The sequence below is a fragment of the Silurus meridionalis genome, chromosome 17 (assembly GCF_014805685.1).
Source record: "Silurus meridionalis isolate SWU-2019-XX chromosome 17, ASM1480568v1, whole genome shotgun sequence".
In the NCBI taxonomy this organism is placed as follows: Eukaryota; Metazoa; Chordata; class Actinopteri; order Siluriformes; family Siluridae; genus Silurus; species Silurus meridionalis.
In genome coordinates, this window is record NC_060900.1 from 3473101 (window position 1) to 3490127 (window position 17027).

Consider the following 17027-nt stretch of genomic DNA (forward strand, 5'->3'; position numbering starts at 1 on the left):
GAACATGAACGAATTGGAACTGCACCCCAGGCCTCCTCACCTCCCCTCCATCAGGACCTGGCTTTACTAACAAACGTATTGCAAAATGAGCACAAATTTCCACAAAATCTTGTGGAACATCTTTCCAGAAGACTGGAATTTTGTGGACACCTAACCGTAAGATTGGCATGTCTGATTCAGGTGGACAAAGCTGGGAAAGCTGTCCTTGTTGCCGTCTTTAGACGCCGTCTGGCGTGCTAATTTTAAAAACATGGTGTTGAATCGTCACTTTTGGCCGCCCACATCTAATCGAAAGTCATGAACGTGACAGCTGTTGGAGCTCATCATTGTTATTGCCCCTGTGTGTGTTTGTGCACTTGTTTACAGAGGGATTTGGTGGGCAACAAAAATATAGTCGGCTATCTGGACTCCAGCATCACCTCCGTGGGGTCTGGAGACGTCTGGGAAGTTCTGATATTAATGGATTTCTGTAGAGGTCAGCACTTTGGTCTTATTTACTGTATTTTCTCTCTGTCTCTTTATCTGCCCCTCTCTATCTCTCTCTTTCAGTCTGTCTCTCTCTGTCTGTTCCATCTGTCTGTCTTTCTGTCTGTTTCTCTCTTTTGGTCTCTTCTGTTTTATGACTGTGTGTTTGTGCATGTTCAGGCGGTCAGGTGGTGAATTTGATGAACCAGCGTCTTCAGACTGGCTTCAGCGAATCAGAAGTGCTGCAAATCTTCTGCGACACGTGTGAAGCCGTCGCACGACTGCACCAGCGCAAAACTCCAATCGTCCACCGGGATCTCAAAGTACGAGCCACGCCTTCACCTCCTTCCTCCTCGAACCTCTTTCCTCAAACAATTGCTCACACACTATATAACCAAAAGGTTGTGGACACTTCAGCATTAGATTCATATGCAGCTTCTGAACATCCCATTCTACATTTAATGTCCATTTGCTGTTGTCCTCCATTCTTCTGGGAAGATGTTCCAAATTTCGGTCTTCTAGTTCAAATACAGGAAGAAATTTCATGCACACAATTGTGTGCCTCCAGCTTTATGGTAACACTTTGAAGAAGAACCACAACCACTTAGTTGTTAAGAAATTGGACTTTGGATCTGAAGGTCATGAGTTTGAATCCCAGCCACACCAATGTGCCACTTCTGGGCCCCAAAGCAAGGCCCTTAATCCTGTAGCTGCTCAGTTGTATGAATTAGATACATGTGCATCACTCTGGATGAGGTCGTAAGTGTAAATTAAATTAAAAAAACAACTAGATTTTTTTCTACAACCAGAGCAAACATCTAAAAATAATCACTTTACAATTGCCCCCTTTAAATCAAGAGGTTTTAGCTACCAGGACCATGCCGCATGTCACACCCTCGCATTAGATCGAGACGTTAAACAAGATTAAACGCCTCGAGCGCTGTGTTGACATAAGTCAAGATTTCTTGAGATGATTGTCTGGTTTGAACAGTTAATACACCACACCCCTGCACAAATGACTCGGTGACCTGCAGAAACAATCTGTTGAGTCATCAATGTCCCTTTATTTAACATAATATAGCAAAATGTCAAAAGAAATATATGGTAAGATTTGAGCGTTATCTTACCAGCGAAGCCTGGTGATGGTAGCATGATGATGCAAGGACGCTTTTCTTACCGATAGCCAATTTGGATCGTATTTGCTGATAACCGAATAAGTTAACTGATTTTTTTTTAAATGGATACTGGATAAAAAAAAAAAAAAAAACCACTTTATGTAAAATATATACTCTATTACAAGAAAACAGTAATTAGTCATTAAAATGTGCTAAATGAAATAAAATAAATAATAATATTTTCATTAATAAATATAATTATATAATTGATAAATTATGATATCGCGCTCTCCGTGCAGTGCGCACAGTCTTGCGTGTAAAAACAAATACGAGGCATGAGTGATTTTCCTCTAGAGGCCGCTGTTGTAATGACAGTGAACCGGAAAAACTATCGGTATGGATTTTAGCTGATAGTTACAGCAATCAACTATCGGTGCCAAATAATTAGGAAAACCGACTAATTGGTCAAACTCTAATCGCAACAGTAGGCATGTAGCTCTATCATCTATATGTGTAGTAACACATTTTTTTTCTATCCAGGTGGAGAATATTCTGTTGCACGACCGCGGCCATTACGTCCTGTGCGACTTCGGCAGCGCCACCAACCGGTCCCAGGACCCCCAGGCTGAGGGGGCGGCGGCTGTCGACGAAGAAATTAAAAAGTACTTTGTTTCGAGCCTCATCTCACTCATTTCATTGAGCCGTTCCCTGTCTCTTTGGTGACGTGTAATATAATGTGTGTTGATGTGCAGGTACACCACGCTGTCCTACCGAGCTCCAGAGATGGTCAATCTGTACAGCGGGAAAGTCATTAGCACTAAAGCTGACATCTGGGTGAGATGTGTGGAGTTTTTTTTTTCCTCAGAGACCTTTTGATTTGCTCTCCTACACACCTACACACGCATTTTTTATATAATTGATCTAAAACATTTGTGCTTGTATTGTTTTCTGGTAGGTAGACTGGAGATGCAGTTGATTTAATTGTGTGTGTGTGTGTGTGTGTGTGTGTGTGTTTTGCTCCTCAGGCCCTAGGCTGCTTGCTGTATAAGCTGTGTTTTTTCACGTTGCCTTTCGGAGAGAGTCAGGTGGCCATCTGCGATGGCAGCTTCACCATCCCGGACAACTCGCGCTACTCGGACGACGTGCACTGCCTCATACGTGAGTCACACGTTTTACCATCTGGCTGCTCATTGGTGCAACATTAACTAAACTCTGTCACGTTGTCCTGATTGCAGACTCTCCTGTCTCTCTCTCACTTGTCTGTCTGTCTGTCTGTTCTAGATCAGACTGTTTTCATCTAATGTGTATATGTTTGTCTGTCTGTTGACTTCATGTTTGTCTGTCTAGCAGTCTGTCTGTCACTCTTGTTTGTCTGTCCGTGTCTCTTTTTCTCTTGCGCCATCTGTAATTTTCATGTCCGTCTCTCTTTCTGTTTGTTTCAGATCAGGCTATTCGTCAGTTTGTTCTATTTCATGTGCATTTGTCTGTCTGGTCACCTGCCTGTTTGTTGAAGTCATGTCCTTCTGTCTGTCTTTTTTTGTTTTTTTCTCTGTCTCTCGCTATGTCTGCCATTTTAACGCCCGTCTACCAAGCAGTCGGCCTTGTTTGTTTACCCATCTATCTATCTTGCTGTATATGCTCTGTCTGTCTGTCTAACCAGCTGTCTCTCGTCTATCTAACCATCTGTCTGAAACGTTTCTCAAATGTGTCTATTGATTTAACGTCTGTCAATTCATCAGTCCATCCATCTATCTTATGCCTCCTTGTGCATTTTATGCCATCTGTCCACCTGTCTGTCTGTTTTTTTTTCTCTATATGTCTGTGTTTATCTAAATTCTGTCTGTCTCATGCCTTGTCTATTTATTTTGTGTTTATATTATGTCTGTCTGTCTGTCTGTCTCAGGTCTGTTTTGCTGCTTGTCTAGCTCACATCTGTATCACATGTGTCTGTCTATCTAGCTCTGTCTTTTTTTTTTTTTTGTCAACATCATGTCTGACTGTCTGTCTCTTTATCTAGCTCATGTCTGTACCATGTATGTATGTCTGTCCGTCTCAAGTCTGTCTATGCCTATTTGATGTCTATCGATCTATCACAGATCTGTCTGGCTCATGTCTCGTGTGTCCATCAGTTGTCTCATGCTTTTCTTTCTATTTGTCTCTATCCACCCCGTCTCTCTTCATGTCTACATCCTGTCCTCCTTTCCGTTTCGTGTCTGTGAGCCTGGCTTTATCTTTCTGTCTTCCATTGTCAGAGTAACTCATTTGATCCGTCTGTTTTCGATCTCTTTGTTCTTTTCTCTCATGCTTTAACGTCTCTTATCTGTCTCCAGGTTACATGCTGGAGCCAGACCCTGACATAAGGCCTGATATCTACCAGGTGTCTCATTTTGCCTTTAGGCTTGCACGAAGAGACTGTCCAGTACAGAACATCCATGTGAGTGTTTAATATGTTTTTTTTAATTGACTTCAAGTACACAAAGCTACAGCTGCGTCCTAGCGCCTGTGCAAAATGAAAAGGGGAAATCTGTCTGTCTGTCTATCTATCTATCTATCTATCTATCTATCTATCTATCTATCTATCTATCTATCTATCTATCTATCTATCTATCTATCTATCTAATATATACCGTAATATATACCGTAATATAATGTTTTCACATCCAAAGATATGATATACAAGTGTGTGCCTCCATTTTTATGCTAACAATATGAGGAAGAACGACATATGACTAGAAAAGTCAGGTGCCAATACTTCTGTCTATATATCTCTTAGGTGAAATGATTCATCTTGTTTGAAAATATCATTTTTCCACTTTTTGAAATATGCTGACAAAGCGAATAAACATTGCAGTGCGTTGAAGCGGGCTTTAGTGCCACGTCGCTGATTATTATGAACCCCCTGAAGGGTGTGATCACTGAGTCATTGCTCTGTTTATGCTCTTTTCTTATCAACGCCTGTGTTGTGCTGCTAAGCCCAGAAACCATTTCCTGTTAGATTTATTCCACGCGCATCGTCTGCAGTTTGTCTCGGAGGAAGAAGGAGGAAGTGGGTTTTCCGCTGCCTGCTGCCTCTTGGCTGCACTCCAGTGGCCCGCTGTTGTGTTAAAGTTATAATGGATGCATTGAGTAGGAATTAGGGATGGCATGGCATTGACGGCAGCACGTGGACAATTCTGCAGCTTTGTGATCTCTGACCCTGTGATTTTTATTACACTGGTACAAAACAAATATATGTATATGGACACAGTGCGATGTAGGTTTTTTCGTGCTTTTATAATGGTTTTAGGTTTATTGAAAGCTAAAAATGGGAGGTGGCCCCTTGGGTGGCCCATAAGTGGTTAAGACTTGGGCGTTGGACTTTAAAGCCGAATAGATGCTCAGTTGTATGAAAGATATAATTGTAAGTTGCTTTAGATAAGGCCGTTTGTCGAATGGTGTAATTGAAAATGAAAATGTCATAAATGAAAAAATGTAAAAAAAAAAAAACTTTAGTAACCCTCTCAGATCTCAAAACTTCAATCTTAGACCAGGTTAGATGCTGGGGTTTTTCAATTTTTTTCATCCAGCATTTTCCTGCTGCATTCAGTGTCACATTTTAACTTTAATTGCTGAAACTATTGGCAAAAATACATAGTGATAGTTTTTCCGGGTTGTGTTATACAGTACAAGAGCAGCCTCTGGAGGTGAATGACTGATGCCACAGGCTGTTTATTTAAAGTGACTTTTAAATAACCTCAATATTTATTAATTTAATTAATATCCATATTTATTTCATTCAGTACTGAATCATTTTAATGATTTTTAATTTTTTAATAAAGTTTTACATTTTGCTATTTTACATGAAGTGTGAAAAACTATCGGTTGATTATTCGGTTATCGACAAGTACGATCAAGCTATCTGTATTGTTGAAATCCACTATCGGTCGATGTCTTGTAGAAACAGTTAATGACCCAAAATACCAAAATGTAACATGCCCATAGGATGCCCCTGTATTTCAATTAATTAGAACAGTGTGCAAGCTGGAGACACTTTCTAAAGCACCGCTGCATCACTTTCTTTGGGTAGCGCTAAAACAAATAATGTTTATATAAGCTTGGCAATGTAGGACCTTCGTAAACCACAGAGAATCAAGAAAAACACGCATATAAATAATTTTTTTTACTAATGAATCTTTCTGAATAAAATCATTGAGCCTTCTCTTAGATTTTCTTTCCTTTTTCTTTCATGCCAATCAGAATTCTTCAATTCCTACGAAGCTTCCTGAACCAATTAGAGCGAGTGAAGCGGTTGCCAAGAAGAGTCAGTCTAAAGCCAGGTGAGCTTTATATCTAGTGTATGAAAAGTTTGGGCAATGAGAATGTACAAAGCAGGATATTTTCTGGATTTTTTGTCTTATAGACTCACCGATCCCATCCCCACTATGGAAACCTCAATAGCACCACGGCAACGGCCTAAAGCAGGCCAGGCTCAGCAGGTCGCAGGCATGCTGCCCATACAGCCTGCCCTCACACCCCGGAAAAGAGCCAATGCCCCGGCAGGACCTACGCAGCCTATCAGTGAGTGTAGCTGCTGAGCATTACACGAATTAAGTCAAAATACTGTACACACAGGGTCAAGTTCCGACAACAATTGTTTTGTGTGTGTGTGCAGTTAAAACATGAGGCGATTTTGTTTCCAGTTGACACAGAAAAAAAACCAGGATGTTGTTTCAGCTTAGGTGGTGAAAAGCTGAATTGGAATGAAATACAGCTGGCAGAAAGGCTGATCAATTGACGGGTCACACACAAATTTGGTCAAATTATTACAGTATTATCAGTTACAAAAGGTTTTTGACTGAATCGATTGACTTTAAAGGCGAGTTTATTGCTATTTCATGCATTCTGAGTTATTTACACTGGTAAAAAGACGAGTGGATTCTAATGCTATTTTTGTGACAAATGCTCAAGGGGTAAGTATAAGTTTTAGAAAGTTTTTTTCCTTAGTAACATACTTACATGACGTCATAAAAGGCGGAATTTCTTGTAAGGTCATTTCTCCCGATAGAGTGAGATTAAGAGCCACACCCATCACCGTGCTTCATTCCGTAAGGAAAATTATCTGAACAGGGCACACTTGAGAAGACTGTCTCCATATAGACACTGCTGTAATCGGCAAATATGTACGTCTGGATCTGGTTGTTAGCCAGAGTTCATTTAAAATGATAAAAGGTTCCCTTTTATATGTATAATATGAATACAGAATGCTCAGAACGCAGGCGATCGCTTTGCAAAAAAAATCAGGACGTGCTTGCAATTGCCTCCTGCCATGCCTCCAGGAGAGAAGTGTATACATCTTTTCTTTTATTAATCTGATTAAACTAAAGACTCTTTGGACATATAAAGGATGCAAAACTACTCTATAAGTACTTATTATTACATGAGATCGACTGAAACTGTGCGCATATTATGTCCCCTTCGATGATCCTGGATGGTTAATGAATGCGTCTTGAACCTCAGCTAATAATATACTGCGGATATTGAGGCTTAACCAGATTGCTGAGTTGCCATTTGACTTTCTATTAATAAAAAAAGGAAAAAAAAGAAAAAACTAAGCCAGAAGCCATTAAAGCACTTTGACATCACATGGTCACAGACTGGTTCGTTGGAATGCATTGACTGGGTTACGGATGAGTCAGATGAAGCGGAAGTGTGTTTGAGCTTATATAAAAGAGTCAGCAATCTAAGAGCTATAAATAGACTTTGATTACTGCTTAATACTCAGAGGTCGACCGATATTGGATTTTACCGATATCGACAGCTACAGTACGTCGGATCGTACTTGCCGATAACCGATTAATCGACCGATAGTTCTTAAAATGGATAGTGGATAAAAAAAAAAACCAACACTCCATGTAAAATAGTACTGAACTTTATATAAAAAAAAAAAATACATTTAAACTGTATTTAGGATATGAATATATTAATTATATTAAAAATGTTGAGGAAAACAAATGACTTATTCATACTGAAACAAAAGTAACAATTTAAATAAACAGCACATGATGTCTGTGATTTATCTCTAGAGGCCGCTCTCGTAACATATAACGCCACCCGGAAAAACTACAGGTATGGATTTTTGCCTGTGGCCGAAAGTTCTAGCAATCAACTATCTGTGCCGATTAATCTGCATAAATCGGTCGACCTCTACTTTACACATATAAATATGTAAATCGACTTACAAGTATCTTATTTATACAACTGATTTGGTGGGGATTACAGGCCTTGCTTCAGGGCTTCAGTAGCCACGTTTACATGTACACTTTTTTGTCCTTCCGATTAAAAGATTTCGTGGACTGTTTACACGAGATGTTCTCTAATCCGATATGGTGTTAACATGTGCGCATTAGCCTATGTCCTGTTTGTCACCTTTTATTCCTGTCAACACCGAGTTCCGTTATTTCTTATGTGTGCTATTTTTATGTAAAGTGTTGCTCTTAATCAAGCAACAGCGTGAATTTGTAGGCATACGACTGCTGGAAGGTGTGAGGAAAAGACGGGTGCAGGAAGCGGAGCTTTTTGGTGGCTGTGCGTATCTAAGGATCATCTCAATACTCCTCCTCCAAAAAGCAGAAGCGTGCGGTTGACGTTCTGTAGTGAGGACTGGTGGGAGCGGGTTGTTTTGCTGGAATTTAGTGACCTGGAATGGAAACGAACTTTTGCATGAGTCGGCAGTCATTCACAGGTGGACTGGTAGATGGATTTATGGCCCCAGAAGAAAAGACCATCAGAAATCCAATTCCCCTAATTATGCAATATATAATATATCATTGACATCTATCTTCTCTGCATTGTTTTACAGGTGTGACCATTGCCTCTCAGCCACCGAAGCCTCAGCCGCTGGTTCCTGTGGCTCAGCAGCAAGTTACGCCTACATCCCTGCAGGTCACGCCCACTCCTCCTCAGGCCACACCCCAGCAGGGACAGCTTTTCGTGCAGCCACAAGCCGCTGGTTTTTATCCTCCTCAGCAGCAGGTAAAGATGCTGGAACAGATTTGCTGTAAAAGTTCATTCTCAAACCTGATTGGCCAGAAGGTGCTGATTCGTTTTATATAATGGCAGTAGTGTGCAGTCTGCAAGGCAACTCACAGGGTTGTATTAATGTGTTATTTCTGATATAATGTTGTGGGGACGTCATAATTTCAGGCTCATAATAAAAAAACAAGGAAAAAAAATCTTCATGCTCATCGAAATGTATTTTTAGAACGTTTTTGTTTGTTTGTTTCCGTGGTTTTTGTAGTTCTTTTTGCTAATCCAAATATAATTTGCAAATGAGACCAACAGCCAATCAGCTTTCGGTTGATGGTAAGAATCTCGCTTATACACATACACAGATTTTTTTTCCCCCCACACAACAGCAAAACCAAACAGCAAATATTACATTTGGATCCATTTGCTCTATGTATGTCAGCACTGGCTGCCAAATAATGAAAATATTCTCTTAACCTTATGTTTTGACCTGATCTACTGGTTTTAGCTGTTACCCCAAGTGCAGAATTTCTACCCACCTCTTCATCAGAGCCCCAGCTCATCTGCACCATCTGCTTCATCCGCCCAGGGAAGAACTAAAGCCAAGGCTCCTCCTCCTCCTCCTTCTTCTTCCCTCCTGAATCCTCAACATACTCCATTACCAGCCTTGACGCAAACCAGAACCAAAGCTATGGCCCCTCCCCCTCCTGTGCAGCATTCTCAGATCACACCTGGACACGCCATAATGAAAGCTACAGCTCCTGCTCCTCCACCAAACCATCAGCAGCAGCCGCCAGTAGCTAATCTTCTCGTTTCTAGCCCACCGTCTACTAAAGTTACACCTCCATTCCTACAGGGGGCACCAGTCATGAATTCTGAGAAGATGGTAATTCAAGAGCAGCTGGAATGTGATCTTATGTTGGGCTCAAGCTTCTTGAACATTTCCCAGGAATATTCCACTTTTTGTGTGCCTGCCATCCTAAGCCTTAAAAATATTGTGTTGTTTTTTTTTGTTGACAACAAATGTATGATAATAATAGGCACCTTGAAGGCATATTGGGGTACACAACTCAAGTGGAACACTTCCTTCTAACGTTTCATGGCTGCAGTTCCCCTTTACATAGAATAGTATTAGTTGCTTAGTAATTGACAAGATTAACCATTTTTTACTCTGAGGGTCTTCCTGGGGTCTTTCTTTTCTGATCAGTTGTAGAAGTGGGTCTTCAGTAGACTAGATGTTCTGATTCATCTCTCTTAAACTTTTCAACATAAACAATTTGTTTATGTGACTTCCTGAAAGGATGCACGGTCACTAACCGGTGTTCCCTTTTTTACCAGATTTGAGTTAACCATTTTCATTTGGTTTTGTCTAGAACGTCAATAAGTCTTCGCTAAAAATGAGCGTCTTTCTCTGTTAGCCATTTGCAGGTGGGCGTCTGGGCCATAGAGTGGGGTCTCTGACTCCGCCCTCATCTCCCAAGGCGGCCCCGCGGGGAGGTCACAGGCGCATTCTGAGTGACGTAACGCATAGCGCTATATTTGGAGTTCCTGTTAGCAAGTCCACCCAGCTCCTGCAGGCTGCTGCCGCTGAAGCAGGTCTCAACAAATCCAAGTGAGTGCCATGTATTTATTCATTCGTTCATCCATCCTGCCTTCTTTACGAGGTGGTATCAAAGAGTTTCGAGACTAGCTCCGTTATCAAACACACGATCACCTTCAAAATAGTCCCCTTGCAGAGTAATACGGTGCTCCCAGCTTTCCTGCCACTTCCGGAATGTGTCCTGGAGGTCTTATTTTCAAAGCGTTACAAGCTCCTTCTGCAATTCGCACTGGATCTCCACACTGGTGTCAAAACGAAGACCTAGAGTTGGATCTTCATTTTCCGGAAGACGGCAAAGTCCGCAGGAATTTTACAGGAGATCATGTTGTTTCCGGTGAGAAACTTATGTGTGAGGAGAGGGTGGACAGAGTGCGCACGTGGTCAGAATAGCAGATGTGGTAACACACGTGGTCAGAATAGCACCAGTTGTACAGCTCTCGATGTCCATAGAACGTTGTCTTCAGACACACTGACTTATGAATCTTGGTGCTCCCTGTGATTGCGCGTGCAGCCTTGTGCTGCCATCTGTTGGCAAAACTAGTTTTGAAACTTTTTGATGCCACCTCATATATGTATTGATCATTCAGCCAGTAAAACATTTAGAGGGTCAATAATGGCATTCATGCACATGCGAGTTGTAGTCATGGCGCTTCTTCCACTGCCCTCAGTCCTGGAGTGGATTTCCATCCCACTGTACATCCATTGATCGGTCATTTAGCAAAACATGAACGTTTTAATCGACTGAGCTAAGCATGCTGACTTTGTGTTTTGACTCCAGATCAGCCAGCACCACCCCCTCTGGCTCGCCACGCTCCTCTCAGCAGAGTGTTTACCCAGCAGGCGAGGTCGGTACCTTACCTGCTGCCTCTAAACCTGGTTCTGGAGCACAACCTTCCTGGAACCCTTTTGGTGATGACAACTTCTCCAAATTGACAGCTGAAGAGCTCCTCAACAAGGACTTTGCCAAACTGGATGGTAAGATCACGCTTGGGAAGACAGATGGAAATGAATGGTTCGCTTGAATCAAGTTGTTCATGTATTTGTTTGTGTGTGTAGCAAAACCACCAGAGAAGACCTCTACAGAGAACCTGATTTTAGGATTACAACCTACAGCCCCAAACAAAAGTCCCCAGTGCACAGGTATATACCCAGACCTTTTACCTTTCAGTGTTTGTTTATGATCCCCAAGCAAAGATTTCTTCTTCCTTTTATTGCTGTAAATTTGTCTTTAGAACAAACTATCCACTGTTCTCCTTTTAGCTCTCTATTAAGGACGATTACATCATGCTCCTTGTGGTGTCTTGTGAGCACTTGCACATGGCCTTCAGAAATAGAAATGCGGTAATTCTGTGTCACCTTCAGCCACACGTGTGGATTTCTGCCACTTCCTGTTTTTGTTATACAAGGATGAAGGGCTATTTTGTTTATTTCTTGGTCATGCTTTATATTACACACTATAGAGAATACAGCATATGGATACAAATATTGGGACCAATATTTCCAGCCATATGTGGTTCTTCCCCAAAGTGTGGTTTATTAGGAGACCCAAACCTGTTCCACCATGACAATGCTCCTGTGCACAATGCTAGCTCAATGAAGATATGATTTAAATGGGTTGGAGTGGAAGATCCCCTGCTATAGGGCTCTGACCTCAACCCCAGTGTGAACATTGACTGCACTCCAGACCTCCTCACCTCACCTACATCAGTACCTAATTTTTACTGATGCCCTTGTGGCTGAACGAGCACTTTTCAGAAGAATGGAGGTTATTTTAAGAGCAAGTCGGTTTAAATGTGGAATGGGATGTTCAGAAAGTCCTTTTGTCCATATAGTGTATGTCATACTATAGAGAATATATCTGATCTCTGTCAGGATCTGCAGGCTACTAGTTACTGGTTGTCTTGAGCTACATAGTGTGTATTGTATGACTTCTGTTCCTCAGGAGAAAGGTGTGGTGAAGGCTGCGAGGGTTGTTCTGTGTAAACCCTCTATGTGAGTGAGAGGACAGTTTAATCCAGGTAGTTCTTACATAAGTAGGGTTTGGCTGATCCCTTCTGGATCTGATGACACACACACACACACACAGAGGCAGGAGATCTGCTTTGTGTAATTAAGGCCTAGGTAAACCCTTTGTAGCGAGATTTGAATGTCAGATAATAGCTTTCTTTGTGCAGGAAGGTTATGTGAAAGTCACCTGGTTGCCTGTCGTGTCACTCGCACACACCCAGCACGTTGGCAAAAGTCAGCTTGCTAAGCAGACAAAAAAGTCAGCAGACGATCACTCGTTTACACTGTTTAGTACAGCAGGAACTTTCTGGGTATAAAGGTGGTGCTTTGCTCTCTGACTGGTCAGAATTTCAAGTGTTTTTAAATAAAATGTGGTGGTCAATAGTCAAGGCTCTTGGTTACTGATCGGAAGGTTAGGGGTTTAAGTCCCAGCACCGACACTGGTGGGCCCTTGAGTAAGGCTCTAAACCCTCTCTTTGCCCCAAGGGGGCTGTATCATGACAGACCCTGCTCTCTGATTCCCCAGCTTCCTAACAAGCTGCGATATGCGAAAAAAAGAATTTCACTCTCCTTCTGCTCATGGTCCCTCTCTCAAAAAACTCCTCATTCTCAATATACACAAAACAAAAAGGCATAAATGGGATGAACATTTGATTTGTTTTTTTCCCCTCCACTCCTAGTGAAAAGGACAAAGCAGCATGTCTGCTGCTCTGTGTCCTGAGCATCATGAACCCTTCCCATCCCCTCCTGATCCTTGAACCCAGTCCTGTCTGTACTGTAAGTATAGACAGGCCATGAAGGTACAGCTATAGTATAACAGTGTATATTTACTTTTACAGAACAAAAAAACGCATAATGTACAGCAACACTGGACCGCAAATTGAAGTGCCATGTTGTTTTATTTATTTTTTTGGCTTTTGAATGGCGCAACAAAAACGTTCACCCTATCAAGTTCAAAAAAAAAATAATAATAATTAGATCAAGATAGATCAGGTCAAAATTAAAGGTCGACCGATGGTTTATTATTCTGATGCCGATAGTTAGGTTAGATTGCACTTAGCTAACGCTGATTACCAATTTATTTAAATGGATACTGGATAAAATAGACAAAAAAAATAACACCATGTAAAATATTAACTTTTTTACAAAAAAAAAGGGAATCTACTGAATCATGAACATGTGCTAAATGAACTAAATATAAATATATTAATTCATGAATAGATTTATATTATTAATATTATAAATAATAAATATAATATAGCGCTCTCCATGCTCCGTATGCTCTCCGTGCAGCGTGCAGTCGCACATGTAAAACAAGCAGCACGTGGCATGGATGCTTTGCCTCTAGAGGCCGCTCTCGTAATGACAGCGGACCCGAAGCCGGAAAAACTATCAGTATGGATTTTTGTGTTAGCTAATGATAGTTTCAATATTTAACTATCGTTGCTGATTAATCGGTTGACCTCTAGTCAAAATATTACGTTGGAATATCTTTATTTGTGCCAATCTCAGTGTTGGTTATGATGTGGGACTTCTGATCAGAATGTGGTGAGTTCAAATCCCAGGACAACCAAGCTACCATTATTAGGCCCTTGAGCAAGGCCCTGCTCAGTTGTCTAAATCAGTTGTCACCAAAAATGTCTGCCCCATGGACCAGTTTTAGTGACAGTTGTAAGCCTATTTTTCCATCCAGGTGGGGGCGCATACTTAAACCCCATAATGCAAAATGCAGCTAAATTTATGCATAGAAAAGAAATTGCAGCTAAAGTGAAGGGAATTGGCAAATTTCCAAAATGAAACCTTTTGCAGATCGAGAAAATCAAGAAAAATTGTAATAAAATTAAAAAGAAGTTATTGTTTCTATGTGGCCTGGTACCAAGTGATCCACAGCCTGGTACCAGTACATGGCCCGGTGGTTGAGGACCCCTGGTATAAATAAAATATATATGTAATTAGCACTTATTTGAAAAAATCTGCGGTACAGTGCTTCTGTAATTATGCATATCTGTGTTCACACTGTCAAAGAGAAGGCTTGAGGAACTGGTAGCCACGAGGTTCGTGCGGTAACTACACCAGGGTTTGCACACCGGGCCGTGCCTCTCTACTGACACGCATGAGCCTGGTTTGAATGGACCTGTGGCTGTGCTAACAGAACTACCATACCTTCTGATGGAGAATGGCGTTTGTGAACAGATCTGCCCTTAATCATGTGATGTCTGATGCACGATTATGTAGTGATAACCGCGAGGACGAGATCCTTGTTAACGCTTCACTGAAAAACATCGAATGAGCCCCGTAGGTTGTCATTCGTCCCAACACCTCTTGGAACTGAAGCTCAGGTGGTCGAGGAAGCAGCAGCCATGTTGTGTCTGTGTACTTTTTTCACTGAACACACCCGAGTTTCTGCCTGTGATGAGACGTTGTGTACGATGACGACTCGTGTTGTGCATGTTGTGTTTACAGAGTTCTGACGCAAAGAAAACATCAGTAGACAAAACAACTGGAGTAAATTCCTGTGTAAAAATAGATTAGTTTGATTTCTCTTCTGGTCTCACATTATTCTTTTCTTCTCATCTCATATCTCTTCTCTTCTCTTCTCTTTTCTTCTCTTTTCTTCTAATCTCTTCTCTTCTCTTCTCTTTTTTTCTATTTTCATCTCTTCTGTTCCATTCTCTTTTCTTCTCTTCTCTGTTCTCATCTCATATCTCTTCTCTTCTCATCTCTTCCATTCTCTTTTCTTCTGTTCTCATCTCATATCTCTTCTCTTCTCTTCTCATTTCTTCTCTTCCATTCTCTTTTCTTCTCTTCTGTGTTCTTCTCATCTATTATCTTCTATTTTCTTCTCTTCTCATTTCATTTCTCTTCTCTTTTCTTCTCACATTACTCTTCTCTTCTGGTCTCACATTTTTCTTGCTTTTCCCTCTCATATTTTTCTTCTCACATTTCTCTTCTTTACTCTTCTCTCCTCTTTTTACATTTCTCGTCTCTTTTGTTCTCACGTTTCTCTTTTCCTCACATTTTTCTTTTGCCTCTTCTCTTTACATTTACTCTTACATGTCATCTAGTTTTCCTTCTGTGCACCTTTCTTTTCTTTTACATTTTTCCCACAACTTCTCTTCTCTTCTCTTCTCTTCTCTTCTCTTCTCTCTCTTCTCTTCTCTTCTCTTCTCTCTTTTTGTCTTTTCTCTCTTCTTATATCTTCTCTACTCTTCTCTTATACCTTTTTCATATTCTCTTTGCATATTTCTTATTTATAGCTTGTTACATTTCCTTTTTATTCTTTCGCCTTTCTCTTTTCTCCCTCTCTTCCTTTTCTCACATATCTACATTTCTCTCTTCTCTTATCATAAACCTTGTTCTCTATTGTTGCTCTTCCCATTTTTTTTTTGTCTCTCTCTAACTCTTTTCCTCTCTGCCGAACAGAGAAGTTGATTGAGGGTTTGAAGTCTCCAGAACCTTCCTCCTCCTCTTCTTCCTCCCTGCTAATCCCTGACCTCCCTCTGAACGACCCCTTTAGTCCTGTAGACTCCAGTCACGGTAAACACACCTCTGACCACCTACCCCATGCCCCACATTTCATTTTCCCCTCTTTTTCTTTCCTCATCTTTTCTCCTACATACCCTGCAGTCTCAATGATTTTTACCCAATCTTCTCTCCCAAGAAGCGGAGGATGCTCATCCATCTGTCTGCTTCTCTTTTTATCCCTGCATCTCTCACCCTCCTCCCCAGCACTAGCCTCGAGCGTCACCTCCAGCTTATCTATCATTCCATCTGTCCGTCGGTGCACGACTGACTCGGTGCGCTCGTTTCATTTCATTATGTGCCTGGAAAAAAAAAAAGTCTGGAAATGGAAAGATCGTGCACCGTTATCTTTTCGCTAATCACATATTCATTCTTTGTGTACACAGCCGTAATGGATGCTCTGATTCCTGGTCTGGAGTCTCTACATACAGATCCTGTGTTGCCAGGTCAGTGCAAATTCCTCGTACGTCATATGTTCTGTTTATCCCTGAAAACACTCAAGAACAGTTTTGTTTAGAGGTAAAGTTATATCATTGGTTGAACAACGATTGCCAAGGTCATTCACAAGGACAAGAAACGTGAATTATAAAGTTTTATAAGCTTGATTAAATCAGTATTACCATCATTTTGTGTGACAGAGTAGACAGAGTTCTTATCAGCGAGACGTTTCCTGTCATCACTCGTTAATTAGCGCTCGCGTATTGGTCGCCGATGACTACATGGTGTATCAAGGTTGTCCACAAGGTCGATCCCAGGAGCAGGCAATTTGCACATCTGATGACTATGGAACTTTCTATGGGAATTACTGGTGCATTTCTTAAATCCTGCACACAAAATAACGTAAAAAAATTTCTAGTGTTCACATAAATTACATAAATATTACATAAATTCATGTTTAAAACTGCTGTGTGTGAGCTACTTTTTTCTTCTTTCGGCTGCTCCCATTAGGGGTCGCCACAGCGGATCATCCGTCTCCATACCCCCCTGTCCTCTACATCTGCCTCTTTCAACCCAACTACCTGCATGTCTTCCCTCACCACATCCATAATCCTCCTCCTTGGTCTTCCTCTTTTTCTCCCTCCTGGTGGCTCCATCCTCAGCATTCTCCTACCGATATACCCCATGTCCCTCCTCTGCACATGTCCAAACTATCTCAATCACACCTCCCTCACCTTGTCTCCAAAACGTCCTACATGCGCTGTCCCTGTAATAAACTCATTTTTAATCCTGTCCATCGTGTTCACTCCCAACGAACATCTCAACATCTTCAGCTCTGCTATCTCCAGCTCCACCTCCTGTCTTTGTTAATGCCA

At 41.3% G+C, this 17027-nt stretch overlaps 1 protein-coding gene across 8 annotated transcripts in view; it reads left to right on the forward strand.

The window, feature by feature from the left end:
- aak1a (AP2 associated kinase 1a) overlaps window positions 1–17027 on the forward strand; it is a 39708-nt gene that overhangs the window by 9401 nt on the left and 13280 nt on the right. For 4 of the 8 annotated variants that reach the window (XM_046871037.1, XM_046871030.1, XM_046871031.1 and 1 more), the window contains exons 3-17: window positions 367–475; window positions 646–788; window positions 2121–2242; window positions 2333–2414; window positions 2606–2738; window positions 3911–4014; window positions 5817–5896; window positions 5980–6137; window positions 8419–8591; window positions 9094–9471; window positions 10004–10197; window positions 10964–11160; window positions 11242–11325; window positions 15616–15729; window positions 16101–16160. In XM_046871037.1, coding sequence (XP_046726993.1) covers window positions 367–475; window positions 646–788; window positions 2121–2242; window positions 2333–2414; window positions 2606–2738; window positions 3911–4014; window positions 5817–5896; window positions 5980–6137; window positions 8419–8591; window positions 9094–9471; window positions 10004–10197; window positions 10964–11160; window positions 11242–11325; window positions 15616–15729; window positions 16101–16160 — 2131 coding nt within the window. The remainder of the gene's footprint in view (window positions 1–366; window positions 476–645; window positions 789–2120; window positions 2243–2332; window positions 2415–2605; window positions 2739–3910; window positions 4015–5816; window positions 5897–5979; window positions 6138–8418; window positions 8592–9093; window positions 9472–10003; window positions 10198–10963; window positions 11161–11241; window positions 11326–15615; window positions 15730–16100; window positions 16161–17027) is intronic. The other 4 variants (XM_046871033.1, XM_046871035.1, XM_046871032.1 and 1 more) reach the window with 3 other exon arrangements.